This window comes from Fukomys damarensis, unplaced genomic scaffold, assembly GCF_012274545.1.
Source record: "Fukomys damarensis isolate Sample0158 unplaced genomic scaffold, DMR_v1.0_HiC HiC_scaffold_5, whole genome shotgun sequence".
NCBI lineage: Eukaryota > Metazoa > Chordata > Mammalia > Rodentia > Bathyergidae > Fukomys > Fukomys damarensis.
This window is the reverse complement of record NW_022900917.1, coordinates 84,179,796-84,196,110: the sequence shown is the minus strand read 5'-3', so window position 1 is coordinate 84,196,110 and position 16,315 is coordinate 84,179,796. Positions and strand designations below refer to the sequence as shown.

Genomic DNA, 16,315 nt, shown 5'->3' with positions numbered 1-16,315 from the left:
CCTCTCGCCCGCCCAGCCTCCTGCGCTTCCGGGACGCTCTGGGCGCCGGAGTACCGCGCCTCGGTAGCCTTTGCGACCACCAAGTCCTATGGACTCGCGAGCGCTGGGCAGTTCGGGAGGCAGCACTTCCTTGGGGTAGTGGACTCGGCCTGGACAGGGTCGCTGCCCTCGTAGACCTCTCTGGTCGGGAGAAGGGGACTGAGCCATTCCTGAATCTACCAGGGTCCATCGGGCTCTGGCGCACAGCAAACGAGACAACATAGGACCTCAACATGGATCGGGCTCTAGTGCGGGAGAGCGAGCTGTAGATTGCCCCTTCTGCCCTCCTCGCCAAGTCACACGGAGGCCGGGGCATTGGTCAGCCCTTTCTCTGGGGGCTGCTCTTTTATGCCCCATGAAGCTTGCGCGGGCTGGACTCTAGGCTAGCTTTGGAGTCGGCAAATAGAAGTAAACAGCAGAAGTGTCTGAGCTGGCCAGGCTCCCGGGGAGGGGCTCGGGAGCTAAGATCTGCTGGTTTGCTGTGTATCTGTCAAGGGAGACCTGTGCAGGTGGAAGCCGGTTTCACGGCCTGCTGTCCTCTTAGAGCCAGGGTTGCCCCTGGAGTCAGTGGATCGTAAACCTGAGGGTTGTTTCCAGGAGTAAGGGAAATCTCTGCAGGCACTAATAGTTCCTAGGCATTAACACAAAGGTTTCCTCAGCAGGGCAGTGGGTTTTCTGACCCGAGTGGGAGGTCCTGAGGGTATGGTCAGTGTGTGTGTCCTAAGCACACACATCTGACCTTGGCTTCCCAGGATGGAGGTTGTATGCGGGAGACTCTGTTTCTAACCTTTAGCTTCACTGCTGAGTGAGGCACCTGGAGGGCTAGGCCCAGCTACTAGCAGACTTTGGGGGTGAGAGAAGTGGGTGGGCAGAAGCACATTGGAAGGTTTTGAACGTTGAGTCAGAGCATAACACCATACTTTGTATTTAACGGAACCTGAAAACATTTTAGGCAGGACTCAGGGTTTTACTTGGATACTCACAGTGACTACAAAGTTTTTTATACTAAACATCGGTGGCCCTGAAACCCATTCAGTTTATGACCCTGTTTGGATTGTTTTTTGTTTTGAGACAGAGTCTATGTAGCCCAGGTGGCTTGAACTTGTGGTGATTATCCTGCTTCAGCTTCTCAAGTGCTGGGATCACAGATGAGTAAGAAATTCTAAAGTATATAAAGCATATGCCTGGAAAGGACTCATCCATAATTTAGAGTTCTCTTGCCACATGTGGTAGCACATGCCTGTAATCCCAGCACTTGGAAGGCTGAGGCAGGAGGATTGCCAAGAGCTGGAGGTCAGCCCGGGCTACATAGTGCCAGGCCAGCCTGAACTATAAGCAAGACCCTGTCTCAAAAAACAAACAACTGAGCCCCCCATCCCAACCCCATTGCCTGGACTTACTCTTTCTAAGTATGGAAGAGAAAAAGCTGGGTCCTTTTGTTTTTGCACAGCTGGGGACCTGAACCCACAAACTGTACATGCTAGCAAGTGCTCTGCCACTGAGCTGCTCTTTTGTTGCAATTAGAACACCTGCGCACACTCAGTTTGCCCAACAGAATACTGGACAGTGGCTGTCTCAAAGCCCTATGGAGAGCTTGGATTCTGTTCTGGCTGTACAGGGAGCCACTGTAGTCTGAGCAGAGGAGGGAGGGGGTCTTAAGTGCTTTATTGGGGTGTCGCCTGGGGCTCAAACCTAGAGCCTTGAGCTTGCTAGATAAGTGCTCTACCACATAGCTATATCTCTAGCCCCAATTTTTGTTTTTTAAAAACAGTCCTGTTATGTTGCCCAAAGTAGCCTTGGACTTATGAGTTGAAGTGACCCTCCTGCCTCAGCCTCCTAATGGATGTGCATTTGAAAAAATCAGTTTTAGGGTTGTGGGGAGTTGGGATTAGAAAAAAGGCAAAATATGTCTTAGAGACCACAGAATCATGCAGATGGCTTATCTTCTAAAATTTCAGAAGTTTCTTGGGTTCTTCTATGTGCTTGTGAATCATGTTTCAGTTGCTGACTTAATTTTCTGGGTCTAACTCGGCATTCTTCACCTGTGGCAGTAGCGACTTTGGGGCTGGTTTGTTTGCTGTCAGGACTGCCTGTGTGTTGTAGGGTGTTTGACAGTGCCCCTGGCTCAACCCACTGAGTCCTCCCACTTGTGATAAATTATTCCCACACATTGCCAAGTGTCCTCTGGAGGACAGGACTGTGCCCTGTTAAGAACACAAAAGGTAGCAGGGTGTGGTGATACACACCCATAAACCCAGAACTCTGGAAGCTGAGGCAAGAGGACTGCCACGAGTTTGAGGCTAGCCTGGGCTACATAGTGAGTTTAAAGCCAGCCTGAACTACATAGTGAGACCCTGTCTTAAAAAAAAAAAAATTGTGAGTGAGCAAAGGCACAGAAGCCTGGATAACACTGACCACAGGGTCGGAGGGCAGAGTCCAGGACATCTCCCAGGCCTCCCTCAAGATCCTGACTGCAGGCATGAATTAACAGGCTGAACTCCAACTTAGTGTCCCTGGTGCCAGAAAAGTGGGGAGGTATTTTGTCACTGGAGAGGGGTGTGATTTTTGTTATTGAAGCATCCCCAGACACCGGAGACAGGGATGCCCATATTCTTCTGGGGGAAGAAGACAGTAGCCTCCTTGGAGAACTCTCAATCAATGGAACACAGGAAGCGAGTTAGAAATAGACATTTTATTCTGTGAGAAAATATTCATAAGCAGTAGGAAAGTTAGTGTCTGCTAATGAGTATCACGGGGTCGCTGCAGGCAATGTGGGGACCTGTACAGCAATCCACAGGATAAGGGAACCACATACAAAGTGGCACCTATGCCAAAGACAAATAGAATGTCCCAATGTTCACACTACAGACTAAAGATATTGTATGAAAGTAAAGTTTAACAACTTAGGTGAGTTGGAAGTTAAATTTTTTGGATGATGTAACTGGGAAACATCACACTAGGAAAGTATCTGCCACAACACAAGAGACCATAACCATGGCTGTCAAAAGTTGTTCACAACACACTAGTCACTGCGGTTTGAAATAAGAGCAGGACACACATCTCATGAGAGGATGTAAGGACATGCCAAGGGTTCAGCCACACCAGGAGTTAGAACCACAGGAAAGCGAAGAGGTACAAAGATGGAAACAACAGCCCCCTCAACCAGGCTGAGGTGAGACATGGACAGGCAGCTGGGCCCAGAGGCAGCAGGAACCCTGTGCAGGTCCAGAGATTCTCTAGAGCCATCTGCAGTGCAACATTGCCAACTTGGGTGTCACTACAGCCAAGGTTTGGTCAAGGTGAGGAAAATCTGCTTGTCCTCAGTGCACTGACCATGCAGCTAGTGACTGAGGAGGAAACCAGTGAGGAGCAAATAACCTCTTGAGGCACTAGGCTCTAGAAGGCTCTCCTGATGCTAAGAGCAGTATCCTAACCTGAAGTTAACTAATGGCACAGGGGCCCAGCTCCTTGTCCACACCACCTGGAAGTCCACCCTATCCTCTTTTTTTTTGAGTCTCCCCAGAAGCCACAAATCGTGTACCTTGGCCCAGGAGACCCCTCCCTCCTCCAGGTTTGCCTTCCTGTGCAGCATGTCTTGGTGTCTCAGCCCACTTTTACAGAAAAGGAACAATTACATCTTGGTGCCCAAATTGGGAGGGACTGGCAAGGTCACTAGAAACGAAGCTCATGTGCACTCTGAGATCACAGCCTGTCAGGAAACAAGTGGACTCAGTCTGGGCTAAGTCTGCCTCACTGGTCAGCCTTGTCCCTCCCTGTGCAGATGAGGCCCTGGCACTGTGCAGCTGGGTTTGTGTCCCTGAGATGTTGGTCCCAAGGGAGGGTCCCCTCTCCAACATGCTCACCTCCTGCTTCTCCCAAGAGATGGTTTCTGCCTTCCTGCCCAACTGGGATGAGGCTTCAGGGACAACAGATGCAAGTGAGGGTCACAGAGCACTTGGAGGGACACTCAAAGCCTGGTCTCTGGCAGAGACTCTCTGCATGTGATGCCCAGCTGCAGCTCTGCTGGCCATGCTCTTCCTGCAGGTCAAGGCTTTGGGAGACAGTGTCTGCTGGACATGCGGTTCAGGTTATGCTGCCCAGGTAATAGGCCCTAACCGCTGTGGACACCTCATACTCCTAGGACGTTTCTAGCTTTGGTTAAACATTTTCCTGCAACGAGAACTCTGATGCTTGGTTGAGGGGGGTCTCAGGTTTCCCCTTGGGAACATCTTAGATGTCCAGAAGGTTGTGAAAATTGAATGGGTTTCTTAACTGCCTCTGCAGGGTGGCCTTACTAAAGTCCGAAGCTAGTGCTGGGCACCAGCTGATAGTGAGCAAGGACTGCTGGTCACTCATGAAAAGTTGGTTTGGGAACCAGGAAGGGCCCTGCCTTTGCCCACTGTGTCTGAAAGGCCTCCCTGAACTCACCCTGTCTTGCCATCAAGCTGACCTCACGGGGCCAGCCATTCAGTGTGCAGGTCCCCAGCCGCCTCTCTGTTGCATCCTCTGCCCAAGGAACTGCATGTAGACACTGGTCCTCTCTGTTCCTTCCTTGAATGCAGGATTGTGGGGGTCTTTCCTACTGCTTTTGAGGTTCCTTTGTACGCATGTCTCATCAGAGCTTCTTGCTGGGGTGATCCACTCTAGCAGTCTGGAAAAAGAGAAACCGAGTCAATGAGTAGAGGTGCTGTTCCTTTGTTGGGAGAAAGCAAACGATGAAGCTAGCAAATGGCTTTAGCCAAGTGGAAGCTGGTTCCATCAGCAACCTTGGCCATGGGGTGCCCTCAGGAAGAGGGCAGTGGAAGCGTGGATCCAGTCAGCACTCACGGGAAACAAGTGTTACATCTAAAACGAGGACAGGCACTGGGTCAAGCATAAAGAACCTTGTAGAAGACCTCCACAGCAGAGATGACACCGCCCCCAACCTGGCTGGGAAATGCATCCTTTCCTGCTTTCACCCTGGCACACAGGTTCTTTTGTTCTTCTCTAGCTTTACCATGTAAGAGCCCCAAAAGCATGCCATTCAATCTGCTTGGTTTGAACTTTACAGTGATTAAAATCCCACTGTATGTCTTCTCTGCTCAGTGTCCTATCTGTTGGGGCATGCTGTGGCTGCTTCCTTGTCTCTGCTGAGTCACTTTCCCTTTATACTCAGACTGTGATTGACCACTGCTCCTTGATGACACTTCGGTTCCTTCATGTTCCCTGACCCAGGAGAACACTATGGATGTTACTGCACACATCTTTTTGGTGCATGTACCAATGTTCCTCCAGGGTGAACCAATAAATGAAGCTTCTGGGTTAACAGGGAATCAGATCTTTGACTTGCTGTAGAGTACCAGACTGATTAAGTAGCGTGGGCTGTTTTACCAGGGTAGAGCTCCTCAGCTCAGCTTCTCTCCAACACAGAAGGATCAGACTTGTATATTTCACCATGCTCTCAGGCAAAAAATTCAATTTTGTTATTTTAAGTTGTATTCTTTTTTTAAAACTTGTATTCTTAATTACTAATGAGGTTGAATATCTCGTGTATAAACCATTTGTATTTTCTTCTGTGAAATCTTTGTATATTTGGTATTTGTCTTTTTTAAAAAAAATAGAATTTCTATTGGTGTGCAGTTGCCCATGCCTGTAATCCCAGGTACTTGGTGGCTAAGGCAGGAGGATTGCAAATAGAGCAGTGTGGATAAATTATTGAGACCTTGTCTCAAAATAAAAAGGTGCTGGACTCCAGTATTCTGGGGGGCTGAGGCAGGAGGACTACAAGTTTGGACCTAGCCTGGGCAACTTAACAACTTAGCAAGACTCTACCTCAAAAAAAAAAAAAAAAAAAAAAAGGATGAGGATGCAGTTTTGTGCAGATATAGAGCCCTGGGTTCAAACCTCAGTACCACAAAAGGGATGGGTGGCTGGGATGTAGCTCAGTAGTAGTGTTGGGGTCAACCCTCAGTATTGCATAAAACAAAACAAAACAAAACAACATCAGTAACAAACTCACTGGATTCCTCTAGGCTGTTCATATTGGGAATACCAGTCACTTGCTGCTATGGTGGTGAGGATAAATAACCTGATATGAAGACAAGCAGCCCCCTGCCGGTCTCAGTACAGCATATGCTTACTTCTTGCTTGCCTCACAAAGGAGTCTTGGGCTCTCCACAGGTGACTCTGGCTCTCAGCTCCTTCTTTGGCATGTGGTGCTGCTCTTTCAGAAAGGGAGGGGTGTGGGTGATTACAGAAACTTCCAGGAGGTTGGCTGTCCACAGGTGCGGGGTCTGTAGCCATCATGTGTGTCCAGAGGTTAAAAAAAAACAATTTTATGACTGCAAAGCACATGCTCTGTTATAGCCTGCTCTTGGAGCACAATGTCATTTCCCTGAAAGCCATCTAGTTTTTCATTCCTTTGGTGAGCAGAAGTTGTGTTTTTAAATTTTTATTTCAAGTCTCTTTTATAAGAGCACTAACCTCATTCATGAGGGCTTTTAAATTAATACAACACATATTTGTACTACATAATAATTACCCTCATCATGGGAGGTTGGTAATGTGTATAACACATCTTAATCCTTTTTACATCCCTTCCTTTCTCTAGAAAGTTGTGAATTTTAGTATGATGAAAATTATCAATTTTTCACCTAGTGTGGTGGCACATGCCTGTAACCCTACTACTTGGGAGGCTGAGGCAGGAGGATTGCTGAGAGTTCAAGGCCAGCTTGAACTACATAGCAAGACCCCATCTCAAAACACAAACAAAAAAACCTTTTCCTTTTTATTCATTCCTTCATGCAGTGCTGGGGACTGAACCCACGGCCTTGATCATGCTAGGCAAGTGCTCTATTGACAAACTATATCCCCACTTGTCTTCTATCTGGCTTATTTCACTAAGAAGCATGTTTGCATGGTCTATCCATGAATGAAAATTTCCCCTTTCTGTAGCCCAGGGGCATACTCTTGTATATACTCCACAACTGCTCTATCACCACTGTGACCAGGGCTGCTCTCAGCATCCATGCACCAGTATCCATTTGAGTCTCTGTTTCTGATTCTATTAGATGTAAGTCTCAACTGATTTTTGTACATCCATTTATGTGACAACCTTGCTAACCCCCTAATAATTTCAGTAGTTCGTGATTTTCAGATTCCTAGACAATAACAGTATCTTTTAATTATGACAATTTGGGTTTTCCACTCTAAGCAAAAAAATCTCAGTCCTGCCTTAGTGAACTCGCCAGAGCCTCCAAGACAATGCTGATTTTGATTAATGTGTTTTCTGCAGCTACTTAGACAGTAAGGTGTTCCTTTCCCCCTGTAGTGTATTAACGTGGTAAGTTATATCAACACGGAGCCAAACTTTCTAAATAAGCCTGATTTGGTCAGCTGTATTCTTTGTTATGTTCTGCTGAATATAGTTTGCTGGTGTTTTGATACAATTTTTGTATCTATGTGCATGAGTCACACAATGAGATGTAATTTAGACTTCGAAGTCATACTTGCTCCCTAAAATAAGGGGTGTTTTCTGTTCTCTCTTTGGTTCACATGTTCATGTATGACTGGAGCTGCTGTTTCTTGAACAGACTTGTACACTGTCTGGGCTTGGTGTCTCTTCAGAAAGAGGAAACCATCCGTTGCATCTCCATGAGAGTTGCTAGGCTCTTTATGTTATTCTTCCTTAAATTACTTGCCCCCACTTTTCACTCCTGTTGCTCACATCATTCCAGTTGTCTTTTTCCTGGAAAGTGAGTTTCATTTAAACAACGAAACCCCAATCCTGTCAACCTAAAAGACAGGATTTTTTTTTTTTCTGGTACCAGGGATTGAACTCAGGACCTTGGGCTTGCAAGGCAGGTGAGCTGCCACTGAGCTAAATCCCTGGCCCCATGATTTTTTTTTTTAATGATCTTGATGCTAGTGCTGTGATGTCATGATGGTGACCTTGGAAGAAATGGGAAACAAGCTACTTGGCACCAAAAGGGTGACAGCAAGAGATGGCAGGCTGATTCTAGTTTGGTTGTGTAGTTTTTTTTGAGACAAGGTCTCATTTTGTAGTGCAGGTCAGCCCTGAACTCACTATGTAGCCCAGGCTGGCCTCAAACTTATGGTGTTCCTCTTGTCTCAGTGTAGCCACACAAGTGCTGGGATTATAGGTATGCACCACCATGCCTGGCTAGTTGTGAGTTTTTCTCTGAACTATGAAACACACACACACACACATGCACATTTTGATTTCCTCATGCATTAAAAAAATCTTTTTGCTGTTTTCCATGCTTGTTCAGTTGAATTCAGCTCCAGTCCTTCCCCAGAAGCATCTAGGGCCACTGGCTTGCAGGCTACCTTCCATTCATGTGAACAAGTATTTGATCTCATTAAGACATGGCTCAGTGGTACAGCTCTTGCTTCGCATGCATGAGGCCTTGGGTTCATCCCCAGTACAGCCAAAAAACAGAAAGCAAAAAATAAAACAAAACAAAAAATCTGAATGAGAAGTTCTGGCAATTATTTTTCTTTTGTTTTGTTTCTTTGAGACAGAGGCTTGCTATGTAGTTTAGGTTGGCCTTGAATTCACTATGTAGTCTAGGCGAGCCTTGAACTTGAGGTGATCCTCCTGCCTCAGCCTCCCGAGTGCTGAGATTACAGACAAGCACCACCATGCTGGCATTTGTTGAAGCATCAGTACTGTACTGAGAGCTTCATACATCAAGTTCATGAATTCTCAGTGGCCTTATAGGATGAGTCCCATCTGACATCTGAGGAAACTGAGGCAAAAGTCAGCTTAATGATGCACCCAAGGTCCCACAGGTACAAAGGCAGAGGCCAAGACTTCTAGCTAGAGGGCTTTGCTCTCCACCATCTATATCCTCCCCAGAAATTAAGGACATTAGGTTAAAACACATATCTTCTCTCCCAGGGAATAAGCCAAAGTAAGAACCCACCTACCAGCTGCTGGAGGGCCATGGTACTGCCTGCTGTCTACACACTGTTGTAGGTGTCTGTGTGGCCCAACACAAGAAAGGTATTCGGCATTATGGTATTCCACATCTGGGTCTTGTCCTATTGGTCCTAACTGTTGAAAAGACATTTACTGTATTATTTATAATATACACCAGAAACATCCAAGGTGTCCAGGCTTGGGAATGTTAAATTGGCTTCATTTTTTCTAATCAATGGATTATTTTGCACTCATTAAAAGGGATGCTTCCCACGGTAATGGGAAGAAGCTATTGCAATACTATAATAATTCAATTAAAAAAATTCAGATACCCTTAGGGCAGGTGTTGAGTGCTCTGGGATGTCATGGACGTCTGTGTCCACATCATTACTCTCCCACATCAAACTGCAGAGGATATGCTCCAAGCAGCTCCTTGCTACCGGTGACTCCAGTGCACTTCCTGCATCTAGGGCTCGTGGCTTCCTAGACCAGTCCTCTCTAGATGAAATTGTTTTAGAGGACTTTAAGACTTGTAGAAAGCTCACAAAGCTCTCTGTAGCCTGAACTCTCACACACCCTTCGCATGGACAGGGTTTGGCAAACTATGGCTGCTGCCTAGTTCTTTACAGTTTAGTTGGCTCATAGCCATGGTCATTTATCCTGTGCCATCTGTAACTGCTGTTTCACCACATGGTGGAGCTGAGTTGCTCTGACAGACTGCACAGCTGCAAAGCCAGGAACATTTTCTATCTGGCTCTTTACTGAAAACATATGCCAACTCTAAGTCTGTGAGGGGCTGACCCTTGGCCAATCTGCTGTGTGACTCATTCAGGGTACGCATATTGTTTTTGCTCAACTTTTGAAAGTAAACAGCCCCTAAAAGCATGTGCCCGCCCCTGAAAATCTTAGCATGTATCATGAGTAACCAGGACCTGGGCTAGGAGGCTTGAGCTGCTGAGGCACCAATGCCATCCTGCTACCTACGGATAATTATGCTCTGTTTCAGCTGTGCTAGCAATGTGGGCAACTCTTCCAAACCAGGCCCATAAATAGCATGAATGTATGTATGCCTGTCTCCAATACCAGCTGACATCTGCCTTTGCATAATTTTGCCTCATTAAATCTCCATTTCTTTTTTTTTTTTTTCTTAGTACTGGTGATCAAACTCAGGACCTTTCACTTGTTAGGTAGGCATGGCACCACTGAACTACATTCCTGGCTCTGATCTCCATTTCTTTCTCTTTTTTTGGTACGGGGGATCAAGCTCAGGACCTTGTGCTTGTGAGGCAGGAATCGGCACCACTGAGCTAAATCCCCGGTCCTCCATTTCTGAGACTAAGGTTTTCTCTATTGGGGACAGCAGTCTGAAGTGACCCAGCCTGGGTAGGATAGGACAGCCCCTAACAACCCTGAACAAGGAGATCCCAGGGTGAGAGGTCTTCTACTCAGAATGTTCTTCTCTGTGAAAGAGGGTGGTACCTGAAGTCCTCCTGCCAGTGGAGGTGGTGCCACTGAGGTCCCCTTACAGGTGCAGGTGATGCCACCAAGGTCTCCCTGGAGCAGTGAGTTGGCTGCAGCCCAGGAAAACCTGGTCTGAGAATATCCCAGGAATGCGAGGTGCTATCCTATGTGGTGAGATCTGGCTGTGGGCAGGTGATGGGCTGGGCTCCAGGGCCTTCTCCTGGAGAGAGTTAAGTAGTCCAGAGGCTAAACTCCTGCAGTGGACTTTCCTTTGGTTTGTGGATGCACATGAATTTTATTTTCCTGATCTAGGCTGTGAATGTGTGTGTGTATGGCACAGGGACACTGATGTGTATGACTTATCTGTAAAATGGGCTTAAGGGAGCAGGGATCCAAGCAGCCTCTTCATAAGACAGCTATGGGCAATGTTCCAGGCCCCTATCAGCCACAAGGGGCTCCTTGGGCCACTGGCCAAGGTGTGGTCAGGGAGGAGAGATGCACTTTGAAAGCAGAGCTTCGAGCACAGGGATTAGAGTGCTCTTGGAAGTGAGAAGGAGGCTTGCCGTGGGCCACTTCTCAAGGGTGGCAGCCTTACAACTGTGACCACCATGATAAGAGGTGGCTAGGACTGCCCATGCAGGGGTATTTAATATTACAGCTTTTAGGAGGATGCCAATAGTAATGGTAAAGACTGCATCTTGGCTTCCCAGTTTATGACTACTTGATGAACAAGCCCATCTCCAGCCAGGGACCCTTCTTTTAGGACAGAATCCCCAAAGACTAAGGCCATTATTAATTTTTTTATGTCCAAACAGTGAAAACAGGTGCCAACACTCTCCCAATAAAAAGCCTCCTGGTCAGCAACATTACTCTGCTACTCTCTTGCAAACCAGTACCCAAGAGCAGAGTCCCATCCAGATCACTCTTGGGACACCGAGGGCAGCACAGCCATGTGAACTTGCTTTGGGGTAGGATGGACATGGGGAGACAGAGAAGCGGCACTAACCTGAGGGCCACCATTGGGAAGGGCCACAGCTATGTCTGACCATCAAGTGCATGAAAGCTGCCAATGGTGGGGCTGACGGCACCCTGGGTCCCACTTCCTGTCTGGGGAAGAAATCTCCCATGGTGGCAGTGTTCAAGGGCAGTGTCCAATGAGATGATCCAGGTGAGTCAGGCTGCCCATTTGAGATGACAGCTAGGGCAGAAGGGCACACAATGTGGCCCAGTTCTGGGGACAAAGCCTGAACTCAGGGACTGGTGATCCAGCCCAAGGAAAGAAGCCGGAAAACAAATCACAGGACAATCACTGAGGCCAGCTGTGTAGGAATGAGTGAGAACTGGTGCCACCCAGTGTCCCCTAAGCTCACTACAGAGCACTGCTATCCAGCATGAGGTCCCAGCTATTCTCAGCTGCATAGGGCTGGGCTCAGAGAGCCAGGGGGCTGAGTGTCCACAGGCTAGAGTCCTTAGATGTGCTGGCGGAAGGGCTGATGTAGAAGTAGGAGGCGCTGGGTCCTCACCAGCGGTGGGTGCTGCTCCTGTTGGGTGTTGCTGTGTTCCAGGGCTTGTGCCATTGGTCTCTGGTGCTGAGCCCCAAGTGGTATGGAGTATTTCAGAAAATGAGTGGAGTTGCAATGAGTCTGGGGAGCTTCTGTGTTATCACTGTCTTGGTACAGAGATTTCCTCTGTTGGCTTAGTTGCTCACATGCCTGACAGGTGGATTTTTCTAGTGATGACAGAGCCAGGTAGTCAGAGGCACACCCGGTACATTGTACATGACCCTTGGGGCTTCCAGGAATGAGAGAAGCCATGGTGCATAAGCACAAACTCAGAGTGCCACAGGGCACTGCCTGCTCAGTGCTTCTTCCTCGGGTGGCGCTTCCGGTGGCGAATGAGACAGGAGCTATAGGCGAAGGCTTTTCCACACTCCTCACACTCATAGGGCTTCTCACCTGTATGTGTTTTTTGGTGTTTCAGGAGGTTGGAGCCGCAGTTAAAGGCCTTCCCGCACTCCCCACATTTAAAGGGCTTCTCACCAGTGTGAATTCTCTGGTGTTTAGTGACATCAGAGCTGTGCCGGAAGGTCTTCCCACACTCACCGCACTTAAAGGGCTTTTCTCCTGTGTGAACTCTTTGATGGCGAATGTGATCTGTCTTGTGCTTAAATATCCGTCCACATTCACTGCACTCATAGGGTTTCTTCCTCTGAAAGGGAACAAAAACAGGCACCCCCTCAAAGTCATCTTTAAATGAAGCATCAAAGGCATCAAAGAGATGGGCTTCATCCTCAGGGCTCAGAGTCGGCTCTTTGCGGTGTTTTCTGGCCCCTGTGCACCTCTTGTTTGGCCTTTTCCCACTCGATGCTTTCTCTTCTTTGAGAGTGGCCTCTTGAACAACCACTTCATCCTTTGGGGCCTGGGTTGTCTTTTTCCTGCCTGCGGACTTTTCCATTACTGATCCTGGGAGACAGAAGTACCTTGGAAGCCAAGGAGGGCTGAGAGCCTGAAGTCAGGGGTTCCTGATTCCTCTGTAACTCCAGTCCTGTAGAGGTGGCTCGCCACATCATGTGTACAGCTAAAGCTCTGCTCCAGGAAGATGGAACCTGTCCTTTCGTTGCTGGAAAGAGAAGATAGGAATATCACATCAAATGTGTGTTCCCAGGCTGCATCCCTCTAGACTCCCAAAAGCTACCCCTCTTCTCACCCATCCCAGCTTCCTCATCAACTAGCTGGGGAGCTCTCCTCCTTTGCCAAGAGATAGGGTCTCCACCTATGTCCAGATGGAATCCATGTGTACTGTGAACCAACAGCTGCCGTCTGGCTTTTGCTTCTTCACTTCCCCAATTGGCCCTTTCTCCTCTAGTTGCCCAGATTGAGACCAGTTGGTGTACTCGGTGCTACGGACTGGATGACTTGCATCCATCACCCATATCCTGGGCCTGACCTTGGGTGGAACTGCCCACAGCAGCCAGCAAATCTCACCATCCTTATCCTTGCTCTAATCTCCAAAGGCTTCCCCTCATACTAACCCAATACACCTCAGCCCTCTCCCTTCCTTCCTCATCCTGGATAGCTTTAGGCCCCCCAAACATGCCCTATCTTTCCTACTTCTAGAGGTCTGCATGGAGCTGGCCCCATCCCTGCAGGGATATACTCTGATGTCCCCTATCAATCCTACACATTTCCTCCCTAAGCTTGTTCCACTTTTCTCCTTATTTACACAGCTAAACTTTTTTTTTTTTTCAGTGCTGGGGATCAAATCCCCAAGCTGGCCCTAAATTCTCTATCCTGCCTCAGTCTGCCAAGTAGCTGGGATTATAGGGGTGTGCAATTAGGCCTGGATTCTCTTACTTTTTGAGTATATATGGTCCTTTTTTGTTGTTGTTGTGTTATCTCTCCCAGTGCTTTGTGGTAACTCTTGGAACATGCAGGTACCTCATTAAATAATTGTTGAATGACTCAAAAATCAAAACAGTTAACTGTCACTTTAGGAGCATATCTTCTGTTCCAAGCATCTGTATATCTAATCTTCATTGCCACCCTATAAGGCATGAGGAGGAGTTAGTCTTGCTTGGGCTGATTTCACTTCCTTCCTGCCTGAGCTGTTGAGGTTCTCATTTGGATTTAAGAGCCAAACCTCTAAAAGCGACCTCAACTAGGCCTCTGCTGAAGGTTTTCCTACACAAACATCTTTCTTAAGGGCTGCTTATGGAGGAGGGGAAGATTTGTAGGGGAGTACTAGGGATCGAACTTGGGCCCTTGTACTTGTGAGGCAGGCACTGGAACCACTGAGCTAAATCCCTGGCCCGAGAAGGGGAAGATTTGATACTTTCTGTCTGTAAGTTCACTTGACAGCATTTTAATCTTGGTATCAGTTCAAAAAAGAACCAGTTATCCCCAGTGACAAATGACAGGCAGAGACCTGGTTTCTTGAGTAGCAGTTGCATGGTTTGTGTTTCATTTGTTAAGAATCCTGCTCCAGGGACTGGGGGTGTTGTTCAATAATACAGTGCACTAAGCCCTGGGTTCAATCCCCAGCACTGCAAAAATATAAATTAAGATAACTCTGCTGTATTTTTTTCTGTATTGTTTCTGAGCTTTCCTCACCTGCTTTCTCTGTGTGAACTAATGGATTCCAGTATAATACCTTGAAAAATTTTAGAACCTTTAAAAAACTACTGGTGAAAGGAACCCCCAAAAGATCAGTAGTCATACCCTGCCCCTTGAAGATGAGCACAGCAGACTGTGTTTACTACTTGAATTGCAAATGCTTAGCAAGGAGTCCATGACTGGGACTCTTGCTCACTCAGAGGCCCAGAATTCTGCCAGCTCTTATCCTAAAATATAATGCTTTAGATAACAATATTCCACTTTACTTGTATTGGTTCTTGGTCAACCAAACTGGGGTCTCAGGATGGGGTCTATCCTAGGCAGGAAATGGAGGTGAAACATGTCCCAAATGACACATGCTTTAGCGTATAGGCATTCTAAACTCTCTATAAAGTGATGTTTGGCATGACTGTATACATTTGCTTTTTTTTTGGTGGTACTGGGAATTGAACTCGGGACCTTGCTCTTGTGAGGCAGGTGGCAGCACCACTGAGCTAAATCTCCAGCCCCACATTTGCTATCTTACAAGGAGTTTGAGAATGTAACCTTTTCTAAATGAAAACATTTAGACAAGTTTGATTTGGATTCAGGCCAACATCATTTTCCAAGGGTACTACCTGGAGGTGGCTTCTGGGAAGAGGTAGTTCTCAGTGGTAGGCAGGAGCTAGATTTGAAAGGTGAAAACCTGGGCCAGGGGAGGGCAGGGGTGCTCTGCCACCTAGAGCAAAGACTCACATAGAGATAGAGACTCTCTCCACCCTCTAATACTGGGCATTGAACCCTGGGTACACTGAGTTTTCATTTTTTGAGTTGCCCAGCCTGATCTTGTGATCCTCCTGCCTCAGCTTTCAGAATAGCTGATTACAAGAATGCACCATTGCACCTGGTCCCCGCTCAACTGAGGGTAGGAACTAGCTTTAGTAGAAAATAGGTAAAACCAAGAGCCATTACAAAAGGGCAATCTACACTTGTGCCACACCTGGTGGGCTGAGCTCTCCAAGGCAGGATGTGAAGTCACCGTGGCCCTATGTTGAGTCCACTTGGAGGAACCTACTGGGCCTGACGCCTGCTAGTCTGGGGCCAGTGTGAGGTCCTGTGGCCCCACAGCACTGCTTCCTCCACTACGGCACTTGCCATTCCCCGTGTCACTCCCACAAAGGCCAGTCTCCTTATGAGGTAAGATTCCTCAGGGCAGAACTATCTTTGTATCCCCGTGTCCCTGACCCTGTCACACGTGGAGCTCAGGAAACACACTTTGAAAGTCTTCTCGAGTTGGCAGGCCCTAAGGCAGGGGCTGTGCACACTGAAAAATGAAATAATTGTTATAAACGGTGTACACCATAGCGACAGTGTTCTTGGCTCTCTCACTTCACAGGCCTCGAGAGAGTGCTAGTAATATAAGACAGCTAAATCCCCGCTGGCCTAATAGCCAGGGTTTCCGCCTTGCTGTGCAACTTCAAGGTTGCTCCTACACCTCTCTGGGTGAAGCCTCTGACTTGTGGCATCAATCAGCAGTCCAGCCCCCTAGGAAGCTCACCCCCTCCCCGCCCGGCCCTTGGGAATCTAGATTCAGAAACTGGACCCTCCACGCCGGCCCACGACTAGGCCCGAGACAGGCCTTCACCCAGGTGGAGGGGTCGTGGTGGGGAAGCAGGAAGGCCTCCCAGCGCCGGCGCCCAGACAGCCCGGCCCCAGGGGGCTTCCACGGGACCGCGCGTCCCAGAGACTCGGAGCGCTAGCGAACGCAGAAGGTACCTGGTGAAGACCAGGGGCCATGGGC

The 16,315-nt window shown here is 47.9% G+C and overlaps 1 protein-coding gene across 9 annotated transcripts; it reads right to left on the bottom strand.

Moving 5' to 3' along the window:
• Positions 1–2,698: 2,698 nt before the first annotated feature.
• Positions 2,699–16,315, bottom strand: Zfp41 (ZFP41 zinc finger protein). 9 transcript variants are annotated; one of them, XM_019209791.1, is made up of 6 exons: positions 16,291–16,315; positions 13,777–13,966; positions 11,430–13,042; positions 8,967–9,097; positions 6,159–6,311; positions 2,699–4,690 (listed from the first exon to the last, which is right to left on the bottom strand). In XM_019209791.1, exon 3 carries the CDS (start codon positions 12,875–12,877, stop codon positions 12,281–12,283), a length of 597 nt encoding a protein of 198 aa, XP_019065336.1. In that variant the 5' UTR covers positions 12,878–13,042; positions 13,777–13,966; positions 16,291–16,315; the 3' UTR covers positions 2,699–4,690; positions 6,159–6,311; positions 8,967–9,097; positions 11,430–12,280. The 9 variants fall into 9 exon arrangements, with proteins under 9 accessions (XP_019065336.1, XP_019065334.1, XP_019065337.1 ...); XM_019209789.1 differs by having other exon boundaries at positions 8,971–9,097; XM_019209792.1 differs by lacking the exon at positions 6,159–6,311.

Coding starts and splice junctions, on each gene's coding strand:
- Zfp41 (XM_019209791.1), bottom strand. CDS start 12,877: ATGGAAAAGTCCGCAGGCAGGAAAAAGACAACCCAGGCCCCAAAGGAT.